At 41.1% G+C, this 24716-nt stretch overlaps 1 protein-coding gene across 1 annotated transcript in view; it reads right to left on the reverse strand.

Moving 5' to 3' along the window:
* The window catches only part of LOC147702336 (ATP-binding cassette sub-family A member 10-like), a 1673715-nt gene that overhangs the window by 183292 nt on the left and 1465707 nt on the right, over positions 1-24716 (reverse strand). Inside the window, exon 30 of the mRNA XM_086930968.1 lies at positions 7866-7983. Within this exon, the coding sequence (XP_086787094.1) occupies positions 7866-7983 (118 nt within the window). The remainder of the gene's footprint in view (positions 1-7865; positions 7984-24716) is intronic.

Below are 24716 nucleotides of genomic sequence, written 5' to 3' on the forward strand. Positions count from 1 at the left end.
ATGTCATTCCACTTTGATCCCAGCCATATGCAAATCAGTCTTGACCCTGCACCCAATGGGAACAGTCTAGCCCGAACTGCCAGGCCAGGTTTTCGAGTTTGGTGTCTCTGGAATCACAATTTAAAATCACAACTTATTTTGAAGTCAGATTTTAAATTGTAATTCTGAAGAAGCCAACAAAGTTGGCATCTTGATTTGATTTAAAAATGTATATAGCGCACAAATGCCAAACCGCGTCTAGGCGCTTCAGCAGATGGAAAAAGAAGGTTGCCATGCAATCCAGAACTGAACTTAATTAACAAATAGCCAGGTTTTTAAAGCTTTTCTGAAGGCCAGGATAGTTGGACAATTCTTCATCTCACCGGGAAGCACATCACAGGTTTTAACAGTTCCTGAAATAAAACTTCTTTCCCTAACAAACTATTTTAATTCTGGGCATTTGAAGGAGTTTGCAATGATACCACCTAAAATTTCTGGTTGATGTACACCATTTCAATTGCTTTTTCAAGAACTCAGGGCCTGCCCCATGGAGTGCCTTAAAAGTTAAACATTGTGCTTTGAATATAATTCTCTTCTCCACCGAGAGCCAATGAAGGCTCTTCAACTTTTGTGAGACTGGCTGGAATTTTGAAAAATTCAGCAACAATCTGGCTGCTGCATTCTGAAGCCGTTGTAGCTTTCAAGTTGCTGTTGTTGGATCCCTACATAAAGCACGTTTCCATAGTCCAGTTTGGACAATGCCAGTGCTGTCATCAGAATTTTTACTGACTCCGGTGGAATGAAGGGGCGGATTTTTCTAATCATCTTCAGGATGAAAAAAATAGAGGAAGACAGGGAGGTGATCTGATATTTGAAGGTCAGTTTATCATCGAAGACAATGTCTACATTTTTGGCCTTATTTACTGGCATGGGGGTGTCACCTAGGCACGTTGGCCATCATCTGGGTGTCCAGAAAGAAGTGTCAGAGCCCAATAAGAGGACCTCTGTCTTTCTGCCATTAAGTTTCAGGCAGTTGAGTCTCATCCATTGATGTACCTGAGACATACAAAGATTGAAATGATCTGCTGTCTCTTCCATATTGCTGGAAACTGACACCACCTTTTGGCTGTCATCAGCGTACGAGACCACTGAGAACCCACATTGCCTGATGATCTTGGGCAGAGGGAGACGTACAAATTGAGCAATGTGGGGCTGAGAGCAGAGCCCTGAGGCACCCCGCACGGGAGCGAGAACTGTTCTGAAGCAAAGGCCCCCACTCCAACTGATTGGACTCTATCAGAGTGGAAGGAGGTCAACAATTTACTTTAACTCAGAATTTAACCAGAAAGCAACCCCTTGAATTACTTATCCCTTGCAGATTTTCCACATAATTGATAGAATTTGTCAGAAGATGCCCTTGGCAGCTGGTTTCTTGGGTCTTAGTGCCACTGCAATGCAGCTTTTAAATTACCTTAGTCAAAGGAGAGCGCCACAGAAAGTGATACTATTTTTCGGAGAGATCAAATGTTTGCTAATGTACTCCTTTCTTGAAAACAGAACCAGTGAAACTGAAAGTGTTTAAAACCTGTATTTTAATCGTTAAGACAGCACAGTCATTAATGTGCTGCCTGTTGGGGTGTATTGATGGAATTATGTGACAGTGGGGGACCAAATATATGGCAGGGTAGACTAAATTATATAGTAAGAAAAGGAACATTATGTAGTGTAACGCTGCAAATTTTATGATAGGATTACTTCATTACTTTGTCACTTTTACACTTGTTAACAGTGTTTTGGCATTGGTTGCACCTCATTAGTACCAATGTAATACTCAAATATAGAAATAAGAAACAGAAAGGGGAGCAGTCAAGCACTGCAAAGGGCCTTCTACTGTGAGGAACACTTGTCGCTGTATTTTAGGTAACATTTGAACCGTTTGAGCTAGAAACAAACTTTTTTGGTTAAAATCTGTGGATTTGGTAGCAGATGATGGATTAAGTGGCAAATACAGCAAATCTATTTGCAAAAACCACAACAGCCACACAATTGCATGATTCCAGTGGCCACAGATATAACCTACAGGCTTTATTCTAGACAGTACCAACCCAACTACTCTTTCTGAGAAGAATGGATCATGGAATTAAAAACACCTGTTAGGTGCAGTGCTACAAAATGTAATGCACTATGTAACAACTCAATTTGTATGTACCTTGCCTTTCATTTTCTGCCTCTTTCAGCAACGCTTTGTCTTTTGACTCTCTTGTACCAATGTCTGTAGCTCTGTTCATTTGTCCTCTCAGAACAGATGAACACCCCTTTATCACATCATCAACACTGCTTAATTTGTGCAGATTGTTGGAAGTGGTTGGCACAAGCCCTGAGTTTTGGACACCAATGTTTATTTATATCATGAGATTGTGACCTATGCAGGAGAGAGAAAGGCTGAAAACAAGAGGGACAGAGTCATAGGAAAGCACTGACAAAGGGAGACAAGAGAGAGGAAATTAACTTGCAAGAGTGAAGTAAACAGACAGGAAGAGTAGGATGGTGGAAGAAGGCTAAATAAGGTCAAACCACGTCTCTTCCACTATAGAGCCTATAGGGCCTAAATCCAGCTTTCTGACCATGCTGTGTCTTCCACAGAGCACTCACAATGCATTCCAGAGGCCATTAGCAGAGTTTGCCTTTTCTATCTTTTTGTCCATGGTAAGAGTCTGTTCCTTTTTTAATTAAAATGAAGTACGTGTTTGCATCTATCGAGTATTTAGTCCCTCTTCTTCAAATCTCACTTCAAAATTGATAATGCTCTCATCATTAATTCTCCACTGATTTCATCCCCACAATTTCAGCTATATAAATATCTAGCATCTCCTCTATTATTAAAAGGAAGAGAGTCATTGATATAATGTCATCCTTTTTGCTCTCTCTTCAAATACAATCCATACTAAACAGTCATCAGCTATTTACATTTTCATCATATTTTTCAATCAAATATCATTTAGTACATAGAATATCTATGAAATATTTTAAAATGTCACACATGTCTACTGAATGAGCACTGCTAAGGGGAGACTAAAACACCAAGCAATATGAATTTCATACAGTAGTTCCTCTCCTTGACAGAAACGTGTTCAACAATTATCAACTTTTCTATATAACATTTTGGATCATCATTTGTTGCCTACATCGTGATATATATTGAGTATGTCCTAATAGAGAGGAGGGGACTTAGAAATATGAAGGGGAGCATGGGATAATGGATATTCATGGACCTCAAGATGAGCGTCAGGAGAAAAGTGAATGAGTTTCAGTGGAATAATAGAGTTTTCAGTCCTGACCAATGTTACTGGCCATATAAGCAATACAAGGCTTTCCTTACCATAAAGTTCTCCTAAAATAATCCCCCTCAATGCTTTTCTTTTAGGTGCAGAGCCTATTTTTGGTCTCAATCCGACCATGATGGTATTACATATGAAAATAATAGTATCTATTCTACCTGTAGTAAAGCATGATACATGTAACTCAAGTCCTATGTATCAGGGAGTATACAGCTTATGTCAAGTTTTAGTTCTTTGGAACTAAAATTGTTGATTCAAAAACTGAAGGTATTTCACCCATGTAGAAAAACAACAAATCAAAGAGTTGAATGATTAAATTAATCTCAGCCACTTCTTTACTCAGGGCCACGATCCAGTCCATCGTTTGGTTTTCTTACCAGTATTGAAATGTAGACAGGAACCAGCCAGTGCCAATCATTCTTGGTCCTGCCCCAATAAGAACAGTCCATCCTGATCTGCCAATCCAGGTCCAATCTAAATGGTATCACAGGCACCTCCTGACTGGTTACAGCATTTAGGGCCTCATCAGCGAGCTGTAGTTTGAATCCAATGGTACCCATGCCTGGACATACCTGTTGAACTTTGAGCATCACACAAAGACTACAGAAAATGGTGGGTGGAATGTTTGAATGAATCTCACTCACTGGTAATAAAATCATGGCCATGAGAAATGTACCTGAAGACTATTTGTTCGAAAGGACGTCATTTCTGGTCATCTATGACTGCTGCCATGGTAACACAATAGCTATAATTCTTTTTGGTACATTCTCCATTTCTGATACCTATCAAAACTAGATTGCAAGCTCCAGGGCAGTGGGATCATTGAGAATATGTACAAGATATATTTCACAATCCTCACTGCAAAAGTCATGATGTAGCGCTGAGCAATGTTAAGTGGATGTATTTCTGTTTGCTTTAAATGACAATATAGTTATGATTGAGCCAGTAGAGAGGAAATAGCAATGCTGTCTGCTGAAGAATGACAAATAGCATGAAATGCATTGCCAGAGATGTCCTTCACTAGCTGGGCTGATTTGGAAGGCAAATACTATGACTGCAAGTACAAACTGTGCAACTCCATATACCATGATGCACCTGGGATGATTGGTGTTAACATGCCAGTCATGTGCTCTTGCTCAATGAGTTAAATATAAGCATCATAAATATCAATTCATCCCCAAAGTATGAATCTCAGCAAGTCTGACTAGACCTTCTTTCCTGTTGTTAGTACATCAAATATAATTAAATTAGCTACTAACACATGTTCGTCATAGGATTTAGAAACTACAGAAATGTGATATCGTTGGACCGGAAATCCGTGGGTGGTAGTAGCCCAAATTGTTTGCCTTGACCGGCCCCTCCTGTTTTGCTGAATTAGATTTTTGTTGGCTTTCGGAAACTGTGCACGTTTACCACTGAAAACCAGTGCCAAAGTGCTTGTGCTCACTATTCTAAGCATGGTAACATTGGTTCATACACAATCATCAGATTTAATTTACTGATAAGTCTCTAGTAAAGTGGTACTACATGTACCAATGGTCTGTAAATTAAATACTACTGGTGGGTCTGCAGCACACAATGTGCCATCCACTTAAGTAACCTCTTTAAACATGTCTCAGGCCTGCCATTGCGGCCTGCATGCAGGTTTAAACTTCCATTTCGACATGGCAAAATAGATTAATTTGCCAGGCCTCATCCTTCCATTTTAATACATATAAGTCACACCTCAGGTAGGCCTTGAACAGCCCACATGGCAGAGTGCAGTATACTTAAAACATTGGATGTGTACTTTTAAGTTTTTCTTGTCCTGGCAGTGAAAAACTCTTAAATTCTTTTTCATTTCTGCAAGGCCTAGTTCTCCTATAGGATAACATTGGGTTACTTGATTACATTTTAGTGATAATGTTTGATTGGAATCAGGTAGAAATGTCAAGTTTGGTGTCAAATGAATTGTAATTTAAACCCTCTTTAATGGTAAAGTAGGATTTTTAAGTCATGTTTCTGAAAATGCTACTTTTAGAAAGTCTCCATTTTCTTGTGCTACCCATGTGGTGCCTTCAGCTTTATCCTGGATCACATCATTAGGTGTAATTGGCATTTGGTCTTAATGTATTGCTACAAGACAGTGATACAAAGGTGTACTAGGTGTTTTCAGTATGGGCCATCTCTGTCAGAATAGGCGGGGTAGAGCTATCACCTACTACACTTGCACTTCAAAGAGGCTGCCTCAGAACCCTCACAAAGGACTTCACACTAGTCTTTTGTAACCCCTTGATCTTCGGAACTTGAGCAGGGGATAGAAGGAAATTCCAGAACCAAATGTAAGGGGAAGTCTAGAAGTTTCTCCCACATCTAAGCTAGAACTAGGTATAAACAGAAAGATTGACTGGTCGACTGCTCTGCTGCTGGAAGGGCTTTCCTGCTGCCCTGCTTCAAGAAGGACTGCCCTTCTGCCTGAATAAGGAAGTCTGGACCTGCTCTTTGAACCCAGAACCACCAAGGGCTTGCTGACTGCCCACATCTTCTGAGCTACAGGAACATACCAAGCTCCAGAGCCCTGCCCTGCATTTGCTCACCAATCCAGACTCAATTGGACCTTACTGTGCCCATCTACTGCTCTCTGCTGGAGTGAGTCCCAATACCCAAGAGGTGTCCCCCAGGTCCTAGCACCTTAGCTGGCATCAGAGTGCACTCCTCCTGACAAAACTGTGGGTTCCAACAGAACCGACACAGCATGACATAACTCGACGTTCATGCAAAGCAGAACCTTACATCGCAGCAGTTCGTAGTTCTTGAACAGCAACCTCTTGGGAACGGACCCAGCACAGCGCAGGACCTCACATTGCACATCTGACAGATCCTGATCAGTGGACTCATCAGAATCTATGCAGCACTTTCGCATCTCTACGCAGCACCTTACTGCTACTCATTGTTGGTCTAATCAGAACCGAAACAGCATAATGCAGGACCTCACATCTCAGTCCAAGTACGACCAGGTATACTGTCCAGCAGGCAGACCTTGGTCCTGTACTTGTTCCATGCCCCATTTAGGTTGGCATTAACTTGTGACTTTGACCTGGTCCGGCATGATAAGATAACCCCATTTGATGCTCTGCACTTTTTGGCATACATTTTTTCCTAAAACTTTAAAATGTCTTATCTTCACTTCTACCGATTGGATTTTTGTCATTCTGGTATTATTTTATTTATTAAAATGTACTCTATTCTTCTATATTGGTGCGAGATTATTTGAGTGCTGCATAAATACTTTACACGTTGCCTCTAAGTTAGTTTTGACTGCTTTTGTGCTAAGCTACCAGAGTATTAAACACAGGTTAATTTAATGGATTTGGTGCTTCACCATGACAGAGATTGCGGTTGTTGCTTGAGAAAGGTACTCAGCACCCTCAATCAGAAACCCAATTTCTCAAAGTTATGAAGTTCTGTATATTATTATTTTCAGAGGCATGCAATGAGGATGACAAAATTCATGAAAAAATTGTTAATTCTGTAGTAAATTACAGTAGTTAGTGCTAACTGAATGGAGTAACTTAAACACTTAGGTCGATTAGGATGGCAGACGGACAAAGTCTGTCCGCCATCCTGTTGTAGGTAGGGACCGTCCACCACAGGGGCGGAGGTCCCCTGCCTCGAATTAGGATACACCCGCCACAGTGGCGGTGTGTATCCCGCAATTTCAACAGTGCGGTGGGCGGTGCTGAAAGCACCGTCTGCCGCAATGTTGAAAATGCATGTTGTACGTTTCAAAGCACAACATGACAGGCACCACGTGGTGCCTGCCATGTTGCACTTTGAAACGCAGGGGGGGTACCGAAGGTACCTCCATGTGCACCCCCCTCCCCCCTTCACCATGGGGGCCCGCAACGGGCCCCCAAAGCAAAGACCTTATGCCGCCACGGAAAGGCATTCCCGTCTGCCGCTGACCCCCCAGCCATCCTAATGTGGCGGGGGTCTTTTCTGTGAGGATGGCGGACGGATTGCCCCCACCGGGCCGGCGGTGGCTACCGCCGGCCCGGAGGGGGCAATCGTCCGCCATCCTAATTGACCCCTTAATATGTTTGACAGAAAATATGTCTCAGGAAATGTACTGGTTGGAAGTGATAAAATCCTAGCATAGTCTACACACATATGTTACATAGATAATTAAAGGTGCAATCTATGCCTTTTTGTCTGAGTGTAAACAAACATTATTTGGCCTTCAATATGGGTGCATCAATTTCGATTGCAAAATGGGCCACAACTTGTAGAATTTGGTGTTTACTTCCCGAAAATCAGCATATCCTTCTATGTTCTGGGTACTTTTCCCCAGTATTTGTTTGCAATTATGACCTGCTGAACCTGTATTGGAGCTAATTGTGGAGGTGCAGTGTGTCATAAAATGTATAATTCCCATTTGTGTGATAATTGCAGTTATTGCACAAACCAGAATTTAACAAAGCACTTAAAACGAGGGCTTCAGCGTCGTTTTTTGTAACTTTTAGAAAAGCAGCATCTTGAGCAGTGATACATGTATTTCAATTTTCAAACCTTTTTTTACGCAAAAAGAAATGTTTTGAGTGGCAACTTTTTTCTTCTTCCGAAACACAGAGCTCGCCTTCTTGTCTTTATATTCTTTGCGCAGGCTGCTGGCAACAATAGCACAATCCTGTGAATAACAAAATCGACAAAAATGTTGGACTGGAAGTACTTTATTTTGTTCTCTGAGTAGTCAGAATAAAGTTACATTTTATCACTGTGTGAACAGAAATTCAAGGATCTTGTGCAGTTGAATATTATGTTAATGCATTGTCATTTTTTCCCTGAAAAAATAATCAACGCATATTGTGACTGTGTCTCCAGACAATTATTATGTCTGGGCAGGATTGTACTACACACGTTTTCAACTGCGCCTTCTGTTCACTTCCCATTCATAAGGGACCTTACTTCCAAGTCAATAACAGGCGTTTATATATCAAAACATTTTCGCAACTCACTGAAAGCCTTAGAATATTCACAAGCTAAATTAATGAGAAACAGATGATAAATTAGTGGATGCAATGTTCAGGATTATTTAAATCTTCAGTATTGCAAATTATCTTTCAGACTATGGTGGTCAAGTTTCATTGACAGTGACTAACACAAAAAACAACATTAATAATTCACTAGGATGATTTTATTTCAATGTTCCATAAACCGCCCCAAAATACCCAGTGTATAGACTCTTAGTGCTGCATGTTAGACCCACAACTGCAGTGTGGATTGCTTCCTAGTGCTAGATCAAGGGCCTCAAATGTCATTACAGGTAGACTTCTAGGAATTTGTGAGAGAATGTATTGTTAACTCTCTGGTAGCTTGGCACCAAAGCACTCAGCTTAGAGGCAATGTGTAAACTATTCATGCAGCACTTAAACAGTTATAGAGTTATCCCACACTCATCCCACATAGACTTCCTGTAGACAGCCATGAAGTTGGTGCCCATGTCAGACACTACTTCCTAGGGAACCCCACCCAAGTAAAAATCACCATTAGGGTCTTACCACTGCAGGAACAGTCATACAACTCAGAGGTATGGCGTCTGGGTATATGCTGGCATTGTCTATCCAAACCAGGATAAACCTGTTGCCTAAAGCAGTTTTGGGTACAAAGGTCCAATAATGTCACTAGTATCCTTTTCAAAAAGGAGTGACAATGACAGGTAATTGAACCAGGGTAGCATTCAGCTTTATTCCTGTTTTCCTACTAGCATGGCAGCTGGGACATGACCTACAAAATTCATCTGAGGCTCTCTTCATCGAGGGCAGAAAGACAGAAAGAAGTGGGTGACAAGCCTGTCAAAAGTTTTATCCTGCCACGGGTTGGTCATTAGCCAGCCTCTGTGGGAAGGCTCTGTGGCACTGGGGCACCACCAACACTCTGGTTGCCTTAAGCTCACTACACAGGAGGTCATTCTTCCAATATATGTGGTGATATCTAGAGGTGTCACCAGCTGACTGGGCCTTAGCTTGCTGCCTAAAGCCCTTTAGGATTGGCCACTCTTTGTGTGCCTTACATATTTCCTCCCTGGTGTGCTCACCTTCTAGTTGCCATCCATCGAGCTCAGGCAGGGTTTCCAGGAAGGATTGTCATTCCTGGTAGGCCCCAGGGTAGGTTCCTCAGGTGCCCCCGAACCTTGACATAGGAGTTTTGGGAGGTGCCTTCCCACGCTCTATTACCTTCCCTTTCTTAGCAGCTGTCTTGGCCATTTTTTAACGCTCTAGGCTTCCTTGACTCCCCTCATGGGAAGCCATGTACTGGTGACCCACTGCATATACTTGGAAGTATTGGAAGGCATGTGGGTTTTAGTAACTATCTATTTATCGCCCAGGGACACTAGGGTAACTGCTGCTTTCTTCTCTACGTTAACTGGGAAAATCCTAACTGGGAAAATACTAACTGAGAAAAACTCCTCCCCACGCACTAAATGAGCCAGCTTGGGACATTAGGCATCTCCATTCACATGCCCAAACGTGTAAAAGTCCTGACTCTTAGGAACATAATTACCTAACTTCCTATCCCAGAAGCCATTGCTCTTCCGGTCAGATTAGGTTTGGGTTCCATTACCTTGAGAACTGGTTTGGGGGCCTTAGGAGAACTCCTTGCTTTCTTTTCTTGCCTCCCTCTTTCTTCTGGTGGAAACCCTGACCACCCTTTTGGGATTTCCCACAGATGCCTTCTTGGACACTCTGGACCTGACCCAGAGATCTGACTCCTTAGCAAGCTCCCTGGGGTCAGTGAACTTACTACCAACTAGGTGTTGATGCAGTACTGTAAAATAGGTATTTAGCATGTGCTCTTTCAGAATCAGCATGTACAGCCCAATAAAGTCATAACTTTGCTACACCTCATCCAGCCACAACCTTACTGGAATAATCTAAGACATCCGTACAAAATTGTTTTGTGACTGTCCATGTACCTAAGGCAGTACCTTGAAGGAGTCAACCCATGTTTAACAAGTTGAATGGCCTTCATGGGAGCATATCGCATCTGTTCCCCCAACTTCAGTGTTAGAAGCTTGTCGCTCCCCCCTGTGACCATGCGCTTCCACAAACTTGCTCCCCAACCACCTTCTCAGAACCTGGACATCCTGAGGGTTACCCCATATGCTGGAAAACATTTATCTATATAATTTCCCATCACATAGCCATCCAGTGAATGATGAGGGTACACAGACTCCATTGCTGCTAAACTCTACTTGCCTAGCTTTAATTTCCAGCTCTCTGAGACTTAATTCATTGGCCATTCTCCTCTCTTCCATGGCCATCTTCTTTTCCTCCAGGGCCAACTTTTCTCAAAGAGTCAGGTGGCCTCCTCTGTCATACTTATTGCAACAGCCTTCTCCTTGGTTGCTTCCAGTCTCAATTTTCCCAGCTTCAGCATGGCCTGCCTTTCAGCTTTCCAGTCCTCCAGTTCCTCTAACTGTTGGAAGACCCAATGCTCCCTGCCCTGGAAGTGGACTCCTCTCAATGGAGTTGCAGCTCAGGCGCAGTGCGCAGGTCCTCTTCCTGCTCCTCCATAGTCTCCTCTTCTCCATGTTCATCTGTTAAGACTTCAAACTGGTGGTCCTCCTCAAGCAGGCTCTGAGGGCCTTCTGTAGCTTCTCCTTCCAGCAACTCCTTTTTTATTGGCAGCTCCCTCTCCTTGTAGAATTTCCTGAGCTGAACTGCAGTGTATCCCTCCAGGGTGCTTAGCTCAAACTACATTTTTTCAGGCAGAGTGACAGGCACAAGCAGTCAGGTAGATTGGGAGTGATTTATAAAAATAAAACTAAATTGGACAATTAAGAAGAATTAAAAAAATTGACTTGGTATCAAATTATTCATATGGGATTTAACTGTTACACTGATCACTGCATGTTACTACACAAACACAAGTACTGTATCCCGCCACTGAGCACCAATGTAAGAAATCGTGTTGTTTGTTGAGGGGGTGAAACCTTGCTGAAGCAACAGCCACAATCCTTATCAGGCTGAACCATTAAAAGTCAATAAATTGACCTTTGCTTAACCCTCTGGTAGCTTGGCACAAAATAAGTCAGTATTAAATTAGAGACAGTGGGTAAAGTATTTATGCAGCACTTCAGCAGTAATGAAGAGAAAACACAACACAAGAAAAATCCCACATCACATTAAAAACATGAAATACGTTTAAATAAATTATATGATACAAAAATGCAAAGAGTAGCACTGGAGTTAACAATTCTTAAACTGTACAATAGAGCCTAAAAGATGAAAGCACCAACCACAGGCATCTAGTCAAGCAAAGCCGGGAAAAGTCGAAAGTTATGGCGGACTGCGATGGAGAATGCATCAGATACACAATGGATTGGTCCCGGTTTTCGCTTACCTTTTGACTTAGAAAAACATTTACAGAAAAAAGGCCTGAGAAGGTAAAATTCAGTGGGACAAGGTAGCTGGCGATGTTTGAGGGAGAGGCGTTGTTGTTGGGGAACCACTGAACAAAGTTGCAGTGAAGTTTTCTATGTTTGGACTTAGCTTTTTTTATGGAAGTCAAAAATCTCCAGCAGGATGAAGTTGCAGCCTGTAACCGATGAGGGCTTCACAAGGATGGATACCCCTTCTACGAAGAGCTACTGAACAGGATTTACAGCTGTGGCGAAGAAAGTAGTGGGAGTTGCTGCAAAATCAGGCCGAGCAGTGATGCTCCTTGGGCGGATAGGCAAGCAATGGGTCCCCGTCTACTCTTGCAGGCAGGGTCAAGGTGCGTGTTCAAGATGGTTGGAGCCTTTTCTGTACCTGAAGCTATGATCAGAAGGCCAGCCAACAATCACTTGAAATCACTCTGGAACTTTTGGGTTCAGGCAGGAAAGCTTGTCTCAAACAGCAGGGCAGTCCCCTTGGTGCAGCAGGACAGTCCTCCGATGTACACAGCCGGTCACAAACAGCAGGATAGTCCTCTGAGAGTCCTTCTGCAGGTCCTGAAGTGAAATGAAGAGTGGGTCTGAGGGCCCTACGTTTATGACTGGTTCCTCCTTTGATATGGAAGAAACTTCTGGGGTTTATCCCCCACAGAAGTGTCTGAAATTTCCTGCCTTCCTGCTCTTGTCCCAGACTGTTTGTAGGCACAATCGACTAGTGTGAAGTTCTTACTGTGTTAGCTGAGGCAGTGTCTTTGAAGAGCAAGTAGGGGTGTGTCGAGCTCAACTTTCCCCGGATAGCTCATCTTGTCAACAGCACCCAGCCTCTCTATTTTTTGGCTGTCTGGGAGGAATACACAAAGTCCAATGCCAAACACCCAGACATGTGGCCTGGGAAACAGGTTACAGGCACTGAATGGTTAGGATAAAAAGGACAACTTTTTAAAAGCAACATTTCCTAAATGTTTACTTACAATATAACTTTACAGTTAAAGAGGATTTTAAATTACAATTCTCAGGACAGGCAGCCATTACATTCCTACCTGCTCCCAAACAAAAGTTTTCACTTATTAAATGTAAAAAGGTAATCCAATGTTTTCCTACGGGAGAGGTAGACCTCATAGCAGTGAAAATGAATATTTACGTTTTTCACTCTGAGGACATGTAAAACTTGAAAGTACCTGTCCAAACGTTTACACTACAATGCACCCTGACCTATCATATGTTCCGGACCTAGCCAAGAGATGGCATATTAAACAAAGGAATTTCAGCTGCATACAGGCTCCAGTGGCAGGTCTGAAACATGTGTTCAAGGGCTAATTTGGTGGATGGCGGAATGAGTGGTGCAGGCCTACTAGTAGCATTTAATTTACCAGCCCTGGGTATATGGTATAACTATCTAAGCCAATTTTACAATGCTTTAGAGAGTCAGTATTAGCACTTTAGTTATGGTCAGCACTGATAGAGTGCACATAATCCTAAGGGCATTAAAATGAATTTTGCAAAACAGGAGGGGAGAAGGAAACATATTTGGGGGAATACCACCCAAAGGCTGACAGGTCTAAAAAAATTCTAAAGTTCTTTAAATTGAGTACAAAGGCTCCATGAATAACCTAGCATAAATAGGTTTGGATTGTTCCTAGGATGATTTCCAAGTGCCGCATGCATATCTTACTAATGCTCAATAGATGTACTCCGATTTTCTGTCCTCCCAATTCTCATTGGAACTTTGTGAAAATTCACCAATCAACTCGATTGCCACATTTTCATTGTGAATTAGCAAGCCAAATTAATAAACCTAATTGGAGAGTTGGCACTACCTAGCATGGTCACAGAGGATGATGCCCAGAGTCATCAAGTCAATGGAGATACAGAAGGTCCCATACGCCATTTAAAGTTTGCTGTCACGTCACTTCAGCAATTTTCCCAATTCAAGATGGCGGGGTTGTCATTGGGTATGAACATCGTGTTCCCTTTTCAAAGTGGCACAGACCATTCAGACAGGAACATCCGATATCAATAACGGCAGTACTAACGTTAACGACTGCTCAACATGTGCTGACTTGCTTGACAACTGTCCACTTGCTGAGACCTATTTGCAGCTGGTCACAGTTTGCACCCAGCCTTGCTACAACTTTAATCTTGTTATCTCCTGTTTCTTTTTCTGGTCCTCCAGTCTTCCTGCTATCTGTCCAGTACTTCTTCTGGCTAGCATCTATTATGGATGCAGTCAATCCAACCCTGTGGGTCAAACTCCCCAATTAGCTTGCAATGGTGAATCTATATAGTTGTAGTAGTAGTTTTCAATCAGTGTATGATCATAAAGCACAATTTCCCAAAAAAATAAGAATAAATAAAATAAATAAAAATACATCGTCATAAAACATTTAAAACAGATCAGCAATTAAAAATACAAGAGTTATTTTCCTCCTAACGATACAAGGATACAAGGATACATTGAATGTATGTGGGCATGCTCATTGAGACATACTTTCTACATCTGAACAATTTATAATACATGTAGGACCTCATCCATCAGAAAAATACCGGAGTGTTTAATAACACTCTGAGTTAAGCTGCAACCAACCAGCAAAAAAAGTGCATATACCTAAAATCTGCCTGTATTGTAAAGATGTTAATCTGTATCTAATTCTTTACATCTGATGCACCAAGCTTACAAAAGATATCTTGACACTGAGAACACAACCCACTCAGTATATTCAGAACGTAAAATGCATAAAGCATCTGTGAGTCATCTGAGAGTAGCCAACAAACTGGGATAATCCATCTCTTTATGGTTTTCACAGGTGCAGGGTAGAAGAAGATAAAGTGCTGAACAGATTTAGTTATCGATTTACCCAACAGGCATAATGGTGTAGGACAGCTCAGCTTCTACTTGATTTTAAGTACATTTTACGGTAAAATACCACATCCAAATTTAAGAAATCAGATCTTGCTTGTAGCGGTTCTATCTGATCCATAAATTCAGAGGGCAAACTACATTTAATATCAATAAAAAAACAGTTAAAGGGGCATGTGTGGATGAAAAGAACCAGTTACCCAAAATATAACCCCAGTATCTGGACTTAAATTTTGCTACCATTCCTTTGGTCAAGTTCACTGGGTTATCCCAGACTTCACCTAAGTCTATTGTATACCGCCACTTTTTTACACCAGTGAATCCAGCTTTGTCTGATGCTTTGACCTTAATATCTGCATGTTTGATGGGAATCTGAGACTTACCCATCCAGAGCTTGAACCAATAAACTAGGTGTTTAAGGGCTGCAAGAAATATTATATATATATATATCAGTTTGCCCCACCCCACATCATTTGAGCATAACTGCCATTATGTAAGTGAATTATTAGACGGAACAGTTCTAAAGGCATCCCATCTCCTTTAGTGCAAACCACAATTTCTCCCAGGGAATTGAGTCAAAAGCGGACCTTAAGTACATGAGTACCACATAGAGATCCCCTTTCTGATAAGGACCAATTTCCATAGAATCAGTAAAAAATGGAATATCTGATTTATGGTGCTTATGCACCCTGAAGCCAGCTTGTAAGTGGGCTAAAACGTGATTATCTGCCATCTAAATTTGTATCTTCGTCAACACCTGCTTGCTAATTTTTGTTTGAGCTGTTTCTACAAAGCTTATAGGCCTACAGATAGCCAGGTCCCCTTTGTCCCCCCTTTTTGTAGATTGGGATCATTTCAGCCCCCTTCCATGTACCTTGTATCTCTGTTCCCTTCGGTATATCATTTGAGATCCTGTTTAATATGCAGCCCTAGATAATTGGCTCTGAACTGTAAAGGTCACCCTGTATTCTTTCTAAACCTGGTGTTTTTTCTTTTTTCATACTTTCAATAACTGATATAGTTTCCACCATGGTCAAGGAGACAGGTAATCCACTGCCACAGTCCTGAACTTCGGTTTGATATTACCTTCTGGAGTCAGAGCCCATGCTTGCCTCTTTAACAGAATAACGTTTGGAGAAATGTTGTTCCCAAATATATGGTTGTATATAGAAGTCGTCTTCATCAACAATGAATGGTACCCCTTTGAAAAGCAAGTGACAGAACGACGACTGTCTTTCATTTTGGCCACTCTAACAAATTCTCGCCAATTATCCTCCTCCATCTCTTCTTGGAGAGTGTCCACATTCTGTTATAAGATCTCCTCCCTTCTGCTAGTACAGCCTCCTTTCACTGCAGACATCAAATTCAGTTTGGCTTTCTTACAGTCATTATTATGCCATTCAGCCTCTTTCTGTCTAAGTATTTTGGTCTTAATTGTTCTGTGGAAGTATTGATGTGAGTAGGTTATTGAGCATGTATATGAAAGCAGATTCACCTGGCACTCAAGCATTTCCATTCCCTGTCAGGTGAGCCAGACATGCCCTGTCGATCATGGTTCTTAATTCTACAACTTGGGCTTGTAGATTACGAATTTCTTCCAACATTTACCAAAAAAGATCTCTACGTTCTTTTATAGAGTCACCCTCCTTCATAATGCTATGTGTTATGCCTACGTGTGACACTCTGCCCCTGAAATACCTCTGTCAGCAAGAGGGCAGAAACGATTTGCACTAGGTATATCGGGGTTGTAAGTGATTTATTTTAATAATATTACATTCATCCAAACAGGCTTTAACTCTCAATGTTCACAGTGCTGACTATCTGGGTTCCCTTATTTTTTATTAGCAATGACACCGCACTCTGAGTTAGTCTGGATTTTATTAAAAATTTGCATCAATAGCTTGACACCTTTATGTCCATTTTTGAATATGCCAGCTATTGCTGGCCTGGTGGGTGTTGGGTCAATCTGGATTCTTTTCTTTATTAAGAATGGTTTCACCTGGTTGGTGAGATTATCAATTTCATCTATTGTGCAGTTCCGTGCAGCATGTTAGGAAGCCCCTTTGCAGTTTGGTGTGTCTTGTGTGCTACTTCGGGCTTTCCTCTTCCCCATGATTTGGCCAATTAAAGTTGTGCCACAAGTAGTTGTAATCAACCTGATTTATCAGTCAGCTAACCAGGAACACCTAACAGTTAACCATCTGCAACTTCGCCCTCACACTTTTCAAACTGTATATGGAAACCCAAAGCAAATTATGGGAAGGAATAGGTGTCATTCAACACAAATAAGGGCGGAGGGTCAAATGTATCTAACCCCCTGAGTTATAATTGTACACACATAGAGGGTTGGAGAGAAAAACAAGAAGAAGAAAGAAAACCCCTATACACCCCACAAAATAAAAAGTCCTTTGTTTTGAGAATACTGCCCTCACTCACACACCGAAGTGTGTGACATGCTTCATCATCGGGTCTGCTTACAATACGCCCAGGAGTAGCCACACTCTTGACAGAGCATAGGAAGAGGGGTTTTAACATAAAAAGACCATAAGACAAATGTACAAGACCAAACAACATATATACATATAAATCAAATAGTGATCAGTGGATATCACCCTGTGACTGGAATAGGTCCACAACACGTGCAGTTAAAGGGAAAGTGTTTAAAACTGGTTTGTGGATACCAAACAAAAACTTTATTAACAGGTTCCACAACCAGGATTAAAAGAAATGAAACGATGGGTAATGTTTCCAAGAGAAACTCAAAATTCTCAAAACAACCCTCCTAATACCGCCTTTGTTAACATGTTTCGACCGACTTACTGTGCCACGAAAGTCACCCCGGTCTTCTTCAGGACATGTGTTGCTACCCGTCCCACCATTGATCACACCGTAATTCGGTCAACGTGCCAATTCACTGATCACATGGGATTCCAGCTGAATCAACATGTATGGAAGGGATCCCAATAACAAGGGAAACATATGCTGGAATGGTAAAAAAATCCCCTATGAGTATATTATTAGAACCCCAAGGGGGAAAAAAAGAGTATAATCACATTGTCACAACCCCCTTAATCATAATGTAAAATTTCTTTCTTTTGTCTGTGGTCTTTGGGGATACCATATTTAGCACCCACCAGTATCATATAAAATGAGATAAAAAGGAATAAAGCCTTGTATGCAATGTTATAATCGAAAACAAACTACATATCTCTATGCATCCGCTCTCTGTCTCCGGTAATTGTGTTTAATTGTAGTCTATATGCCCCACAAGCAGTTTCACCCGGAGCAACACGGACTCACTTTCATACAAATCACTCACCGAGTTAATTAAGGAAGTAAACTCGACATGGCGTCCTGCAGGTAGGTGTCCCAAGAACACAACCTGTAGTGAAGGAAAATAACAAAACAAAGGAAGCGTCTCGCAGCCAGACTGTGGTTACGTTCTGCTTATGATGTTGTCGATGCGAGCCACCGTGAGTAAGATATATGAACCTGCAACCTCATGGCATCTTGGCGTCAGCGCAAGTAACGCCGCATGCTCTGAGAATAGCAGGTCATAATGCCAACCCGAGCCCCTCTTTAACTCCTTACTGTTCTGAGGACGACACCTCGTTTGGCTGCCTGTCTTTGGATTGCCTTGTAGATGCTGGCGGTCTGTTGTGAGGGGTTGAAATAGCCAGGGAGACCCGCCCTCCCTGAAACACGTCGGGAGGCGTCCTACGTCATTCCGTAGTGCATGCGGCCCCTTACTCTTTTCCCCCCCTTGGGGTTCTAACAATATACTCATAGGGGATTTTTTTTACCATTCCAGCATATGTTTCCCTTGTTGTTGGGATCCCCTCCATACATGTTGATTCAACTGGAATCCCATGTGATCAGTGAATTGGTACATTGACCGAATTACGGTGTGACCAATGGTGGGACGAGTAGCAACACTTTTCCTGAAGAAGACCGGGGTGACCTTCGTGACACAGTAAGTCGGTCGAAAAATGTTGACAAAGGCGATATTAGGAGGGTTGTTTTGAGAATCTTGCGTTTCTCTTGGAAACATTACCCATCTTTTCATTTCTTTTAATCCTGGTTGTGGAACCTGTTAATAAAGTTTTTGTTTGGTATCCACAAACCAGTTTTAAACACTTTCCCTTTAACTGCACGTGTTGTGGACCTATTCCAGTCACAGGGTGATATCCACTGATCACTATTTGATTTATATTTACATATGTTGTTTGGTCTTGTGCATTTGTCTTCTGGTCTTTTTATGTTAAAACCCCCCTCCCTATGCTCCATCCAGAGTGTGGCTACACCTGGGCGTATTGTAAGCAGACCCGATGATGAAGCATGTCACACACTTCGGTGTGTGAGTGAGGGCAGTATTCTCAAAACAAAGGATTTTTTGTTTTGTGGGGTGTATAGGGAGTTTTCTTTCTTCTTCTTGTTTTTCTCTCCACCCCTCTATGTGTGTACAAGAAATAGGTGTCCCCATATATCAGTATATGGAGAACATGCAAATCTATCTCAAATACTCTTCATTAAAAGACTTCTTTAATATATGCCCTGTACTCTTAAACATACAATCAAGAGTAGCAGAGTTTTTCCTCAAACTCAGCCCTCTAAAGACTGAACTAATTTTTCACAAAACATAAGAAAATTGATCCAATTCTCCAGAAGTTATCAGAAATTGCAAGACTTTCCCCTTCTCTCTCCCCCAATAAATACATAAAATCATTAATGTGGCTAACGTTTAGTTAATGGCTCTGAGCAAGATCAAACAAATCCTGCCAACCGGTATGTTAAGACTTCTTCAGCTCTTGTGTCCGTCCCTTCACCTGCATCCAGGCAGTACTGCCACACTATGCTCTAAATCTCCTTAAAGCCACCATCTATGCAACAGGTAAATATATATCTTCTATCAGAAAATATGATTGCATCACTCTTATTAGTTTGCACTGATGTTCACTTGAAGTGACAATCTCAAGTTGGGATGCATAACATACATGTCCTCCCTTACCAGATTTTCAGTCATTTTTGTAACTAATGAAGGTTTGGAAAAAAACCTCAAAATTCAGGGCAACTCTTGCATAGCAACAGCCATTTTTATGGGCAGCAGCTCTTTTCTGGAACATCAGCTTACATAGAGACAATGCCCTCATTAAATTTGCTCCACATGAAAATGCACCTTTTCAGCTGTATCAAATCCAGAACCTCCAGCCCTACACAGTGGATTTGTAGTTCTACAGACTAATCATGAGAACCTAAGGGCTGCCAAACTCATATTCTAAAGTCAACTCCCAGCCGAAGTTCAGGACTAATTTACTATACCATTTTTATGTATTTGCTTTTATGCTGCTGTTTCGAGATCTGTTGCAATTTGCTGTTCACAAGTGAGCTTTCGGTATCTGTTGCGATTTGCTGTTCACAGTTGAGCTTTCGGTGACTATTCATTCTATAACTATTGTTAAATATAAAGGCCACCTTACTTATCAAGTGATTAAGCACTACATGAAACTGTTAAGGCTTAAGGCAGTATAACTGGTGTCCAGACCTACTCGCTCTGATCATATAGACATGTAGACACAGTGCCCTGTTCAAATGAGATAGATGTGTGAGCTGATTTTCCGGCCTTCCATCTGGCTACGGGCTATAAGCGCCAGGATGCTCCTTGGAGTGACAGTCGCGCTATAAAAGTGCACACTTACATTACATATCATGACAAACTCTTACATTTGTGGGTCCCAAAGTATCAGACAGAAAAACTAATGACACCTGGAGGTATTCGCCCTCTAAACTCTTCCACTAGAAAGGCCAATATTCAAAGAAAGAAATCTTCACAATTAGTCATGGACATCACCTAAAAGTTCTGAAGCAATATTCTTCTGTTTCACTTCCTTAGGTAATCCCTCCTCTGCTACCCCAAGACCTTGGGCTGATTTATTGAAGGGTTGTATAATACCTAAATAATCTACAGGGTATGTCTTTCAATGCAGTACATTTGTCATACATTTTTAAATATCTTTCTGCTCTTATAGCAGTTAAAATCAGACAAAACATGTATAGTTTTTAATTGTTGATTGGCTTATTTATATATGACATAGCACACATAGCAGGTAGGATATGAGAAAGGAGATAGTTAAGCGAGAGAGATAGAAATATGGAAAAACAGATGGAGAGAAAGCTACTTTTAGCTTTTATCTAAGTAGAAATTATCCACCTTGATAATGTCAAATTAGTCTAGTATATCACTGCATACTAGTATTGTTTTGTTAGTCTGATGTGTGAGAGTATCACAATAGTCATTGTATTCTTATGGTGGATTGGTTGGGTAAAAAAGATAAAATTGGCCTAATTTGAACATATTCTCTTTTGGAATTATTTCTGTTTACATATATCTCTAAGGTGTTATCGGCATTGCCAGTGATTTGGATCACTGCCTACCATGTATGAATAGAAATGTGTTTAATTGTTTTTTCACTTTAAGAGAATAGTTTTAACACCAATGGAAGTCATAAGGTCTCATGGAGCCATGCCACTGTTGTAGAGAGATGAAGAGAAAGAAGAAGGGAAGGCTCTAATATTTTTAGATGAAAGATCCATCTTCCAATTCACAATAAAAATTTTGAGAGTGCATTACTTTATCCCTACCCAAAATTATTTGATATAACAGCATCTAGTAGCATGTGCCTATAGTCACCCACATTTTACTTTTGTTATGTCTTGAGTTTGAGTTCAGAATAAATAGTGGGAGCAAGTTTGTTGGCTGAAAGGAATGACCTTGCTTACCCGGGATGTGCTGGACCACAATAAAGAAGATCATCATTCCAAGCAATTCTCTCATTTCATTTGTAAATTGATAGAGGATCTGGAATTATTGGAGACAATATTTTGCAGACTTTGGATGCATAGTGGCAGTCTTATATGAAATGATTTGCTGTGTTGTGAAAGTCATGCATGTGTGGTGAACACATTTTTGAGTGGGCCAACTTGATATTAAGGAACCTGTATATGTTTTGGTCATCTAGGTAGGAGAGAAAAGACCAGGTATTTGACAAGTATAATACCTTTCTCTATCACAGTTTTGTAGGGGTAAGATTCCTCAATATGCAGATTAGTTCTAGGTGGACAATGGATAGGCTGTTGTTGCCGGATTCAGCTGAATTGCATGCTTTAAATGCAGCCGAGGCCGGGAGTTGAAGTACTGGCCGGGCGGTGACGTGGGGAGGGGGAGGGGCAGAGTGGGGTGTAGTAATATATGGATTACGGACTTTAAAAGGTAAGTGAACATAAAAATAAATAAAACGAATTTAGTTGCACACACTGCATCGCATTTTGCATTGCAGTGTGTACTACAAAATTAGTTTTATTTATTTTTATGTTTACTTACCTTTTAAAGTCCGTAATCCATACATTACTACCCCCCACCATTCCCCTCTCCACGTCACCACCCAACCGTTACTCCCACTACCGTCCGCGCCTGTTTAAAGGAGGAGAGTATGTTTTATTTTAGTGTTAATCTTAGGTCAGCTCCCATGAGGATAGTATGGTGTTCATATAAAGTAGTTGTTTGTGAGATCTCATGCATATAGGTGTTTATTAAATAAAAGAAACTACATGCGTAGAACAAGAGATCTGAAGAAGAGATGTGGCAATGGTAAAATAACTTCTTGTGCCTTCTTCGGAAGCAGGAATGGAGGATGTTAAAAGGAGGTTGATTGAGAAGCAGGCAGCTTATATTCAGGTTATTGAGAGTAGGACTAAAGCAAGGCGCTATGCTAACATGGTTGCTCATTTGGATCATGATAAGTTGTTAGCTTGGAAGACAAAAGTGGACAGAGGGAAGAATTATATAGAGAGCTTGATAGTGGATGGCAACTGTAAGGGGACAGAAGACGTTTTGCTGGTATCTTAACCAGGAGACTCTCCATAATTATCGATAATGTAGTGCATTTACATTAGAATGGTTTTGTGTGAAGTAGACAGCTGCGCTATTTGACACACCAATTGATATCTGCAGCACATATCCCAACTGTGAATTTAGACCCATTGGCGATTGTCATCATCGATGCCACTAAGGCATTTGAGATGGTGTGCCAGACTTATCTGTGGGAGGTTTTTGGCATTCCCTCAGGGTTTATTGCTGCAGTTAAGGCTGTTTACATAGCACTGTCAGCTCAGATTTTGGTTAATGGGAGCATGACAAAGAAAGTGAACATCTCAAGGGAGGCACATCAGGGTTGCTCATTATCCCCATTACTTTTTGATCTGTACATAGAACCTTTGACGCAGGCTTTTAGGGCGAACAAAGAAATTGTTCCTTTTGAATCTCAGAACCATAAGTTTAAGTTGGGCTATTATGCAGATTACAACATTTTGTATACGAGGGACCCATGGATAACAGTGGGACTTATGGAGTTTATAGCAGATGCATTTGGCTTCTTTTCTGGCCCTTTTGTAAATAAAGAGAAGATGGAGGTTATTGTGCACTATGACAAAATGATCAGGTATCTGGGTATTTCAGTTTTGCACAATTTAGAAGAGGTACCGGAACATAAGCTGAGGAAGGTGAGGAAGGAAATTGAGGTATTTTTATCTAGATGGAGACATCTCACTTTGACACTTTATGACAGGGCAAATTTAGTGAAGATGACAATCCTCCCTAAGCTGACCTGCCTGTTTTACAACATCCCACTTTTTTCATCTAAGGGTAGCTTAGATAAGACACCAGGGAGTTAAGGAGCTTTATTTCGGCCTTTAAAAGTCCTAGACTTAATTAGAAAAAAGATAAGAAGAAAATTGGATAAGGGTGGAGTAGCATTTTGAGATGTCTTCCTCGTTTAGCTCTCTTTCCAATTTAGGAACTGCAGAATGCTTCTGGTGAGCCGAGATGACTCTAGCAGGGGTAGAACCTATGCAGGCGGCAGAATTTTATTGGGTAGGATGGTTTACTGTATAAGTTCGGAGATCAAAAGTATTTTCAGAAGGATCAGGCTTTTCTGGAAGTTTGGTATTGTATGAAAAAAATCCTTGGAATAGAATATTACTTGGAGTTTTTCCCAGTTTGAAATTCCCCAGGTATGCCCTTATTTCTGTTGGATCAGCATTGTATCCCATCAATCGCTAGGGGCAGCTACTGGAAAGTTCAAGGATACATTTGTGCGAGGCATAAAGGGCAGACATTAAGGTTATGCTGTAATGGTACAAATATTTACAATTTGCTCCTTGGGGGTCTGGCCCTGGGTGGATCAGTAGAGAGAGATGTGAAGTGGAGGATAGGGTTTAAGACCCCAAGCCAATAAAGAAGAACATTTCTATTTAATAGTGGGAGCTGGTGAAGGTAGATGAAGAGAGATGTAAGATATCTATCCATGCATGGGGTGGATATCAGCTGGTAGAGGAATATCCTGATATTTGTCATACTTCTTTACATATTCTATAATACACCTTTAAATCAGGACCACTTAGGAAAAAACATATTTTTACTTGGCAGAGAATAAACTTAATCCAAAGAAACAAGCAAAATTGCTGTAAGACCCCCTCCTCCCCTACTGTAGTCAATGTGGAAAGGAAAAAGAAGACAATATTCATGTGGTGGTGTCTTGCCCCAGGTTGAGCTGCTTTTGGGATGGAGTGTGTAGAGCGATTTCAGGAATTATTGGAGGTCAAATCACAGTGTACCCCCTTCTGATTTTGTGTGGAATTAATATCCAGCCTGATCTCTGCTTTTCATATGGACAGAAATGTCTGCTTTTCTATTTAATTGTTTTGACTAGGAGTGAGATCTGTATAAATTGGTTAAGGTCAATCACTCTAAGCAATTGGGTGGAATTAGTGAACAGAGTTTGTAAATTAGATTTATACTGTAAAAAAGCGGGAGGATGGAAGAGATTTGGACAGCTTACACTGTATGGAGAGAGAGCAATCCTAATTTCGTCTGGTTCTATGATGAGCCCTAAATTTATGTGAGTATGTGAACGTGGGATCTCCTCATTTTTTCTCACCTCTTACATTTGGAAGTCATAATGGCAGATGGTCAATGGACACCTTTTGGTGTGCCTCATTGTGTCTGATGGCATATTAGGACATTAAAAAGATTTTATAATGATGAATTGACCTATTTAGTTCCTGTGAATTG

This window comes from Lissotriton vulgaris, chromosome 7, assembly GCF_964263255.1.
Source record: "Lissotriton vulgaris chromosome 7, aLisVul1.2, whole genome shotgun sequence".
Lineage (NCBI taxonomy): Eukaryota > Metazoa > Chordata > Amphibia > Caudata > Salamandridae > Lissotriton > Lissotriton vulgaris.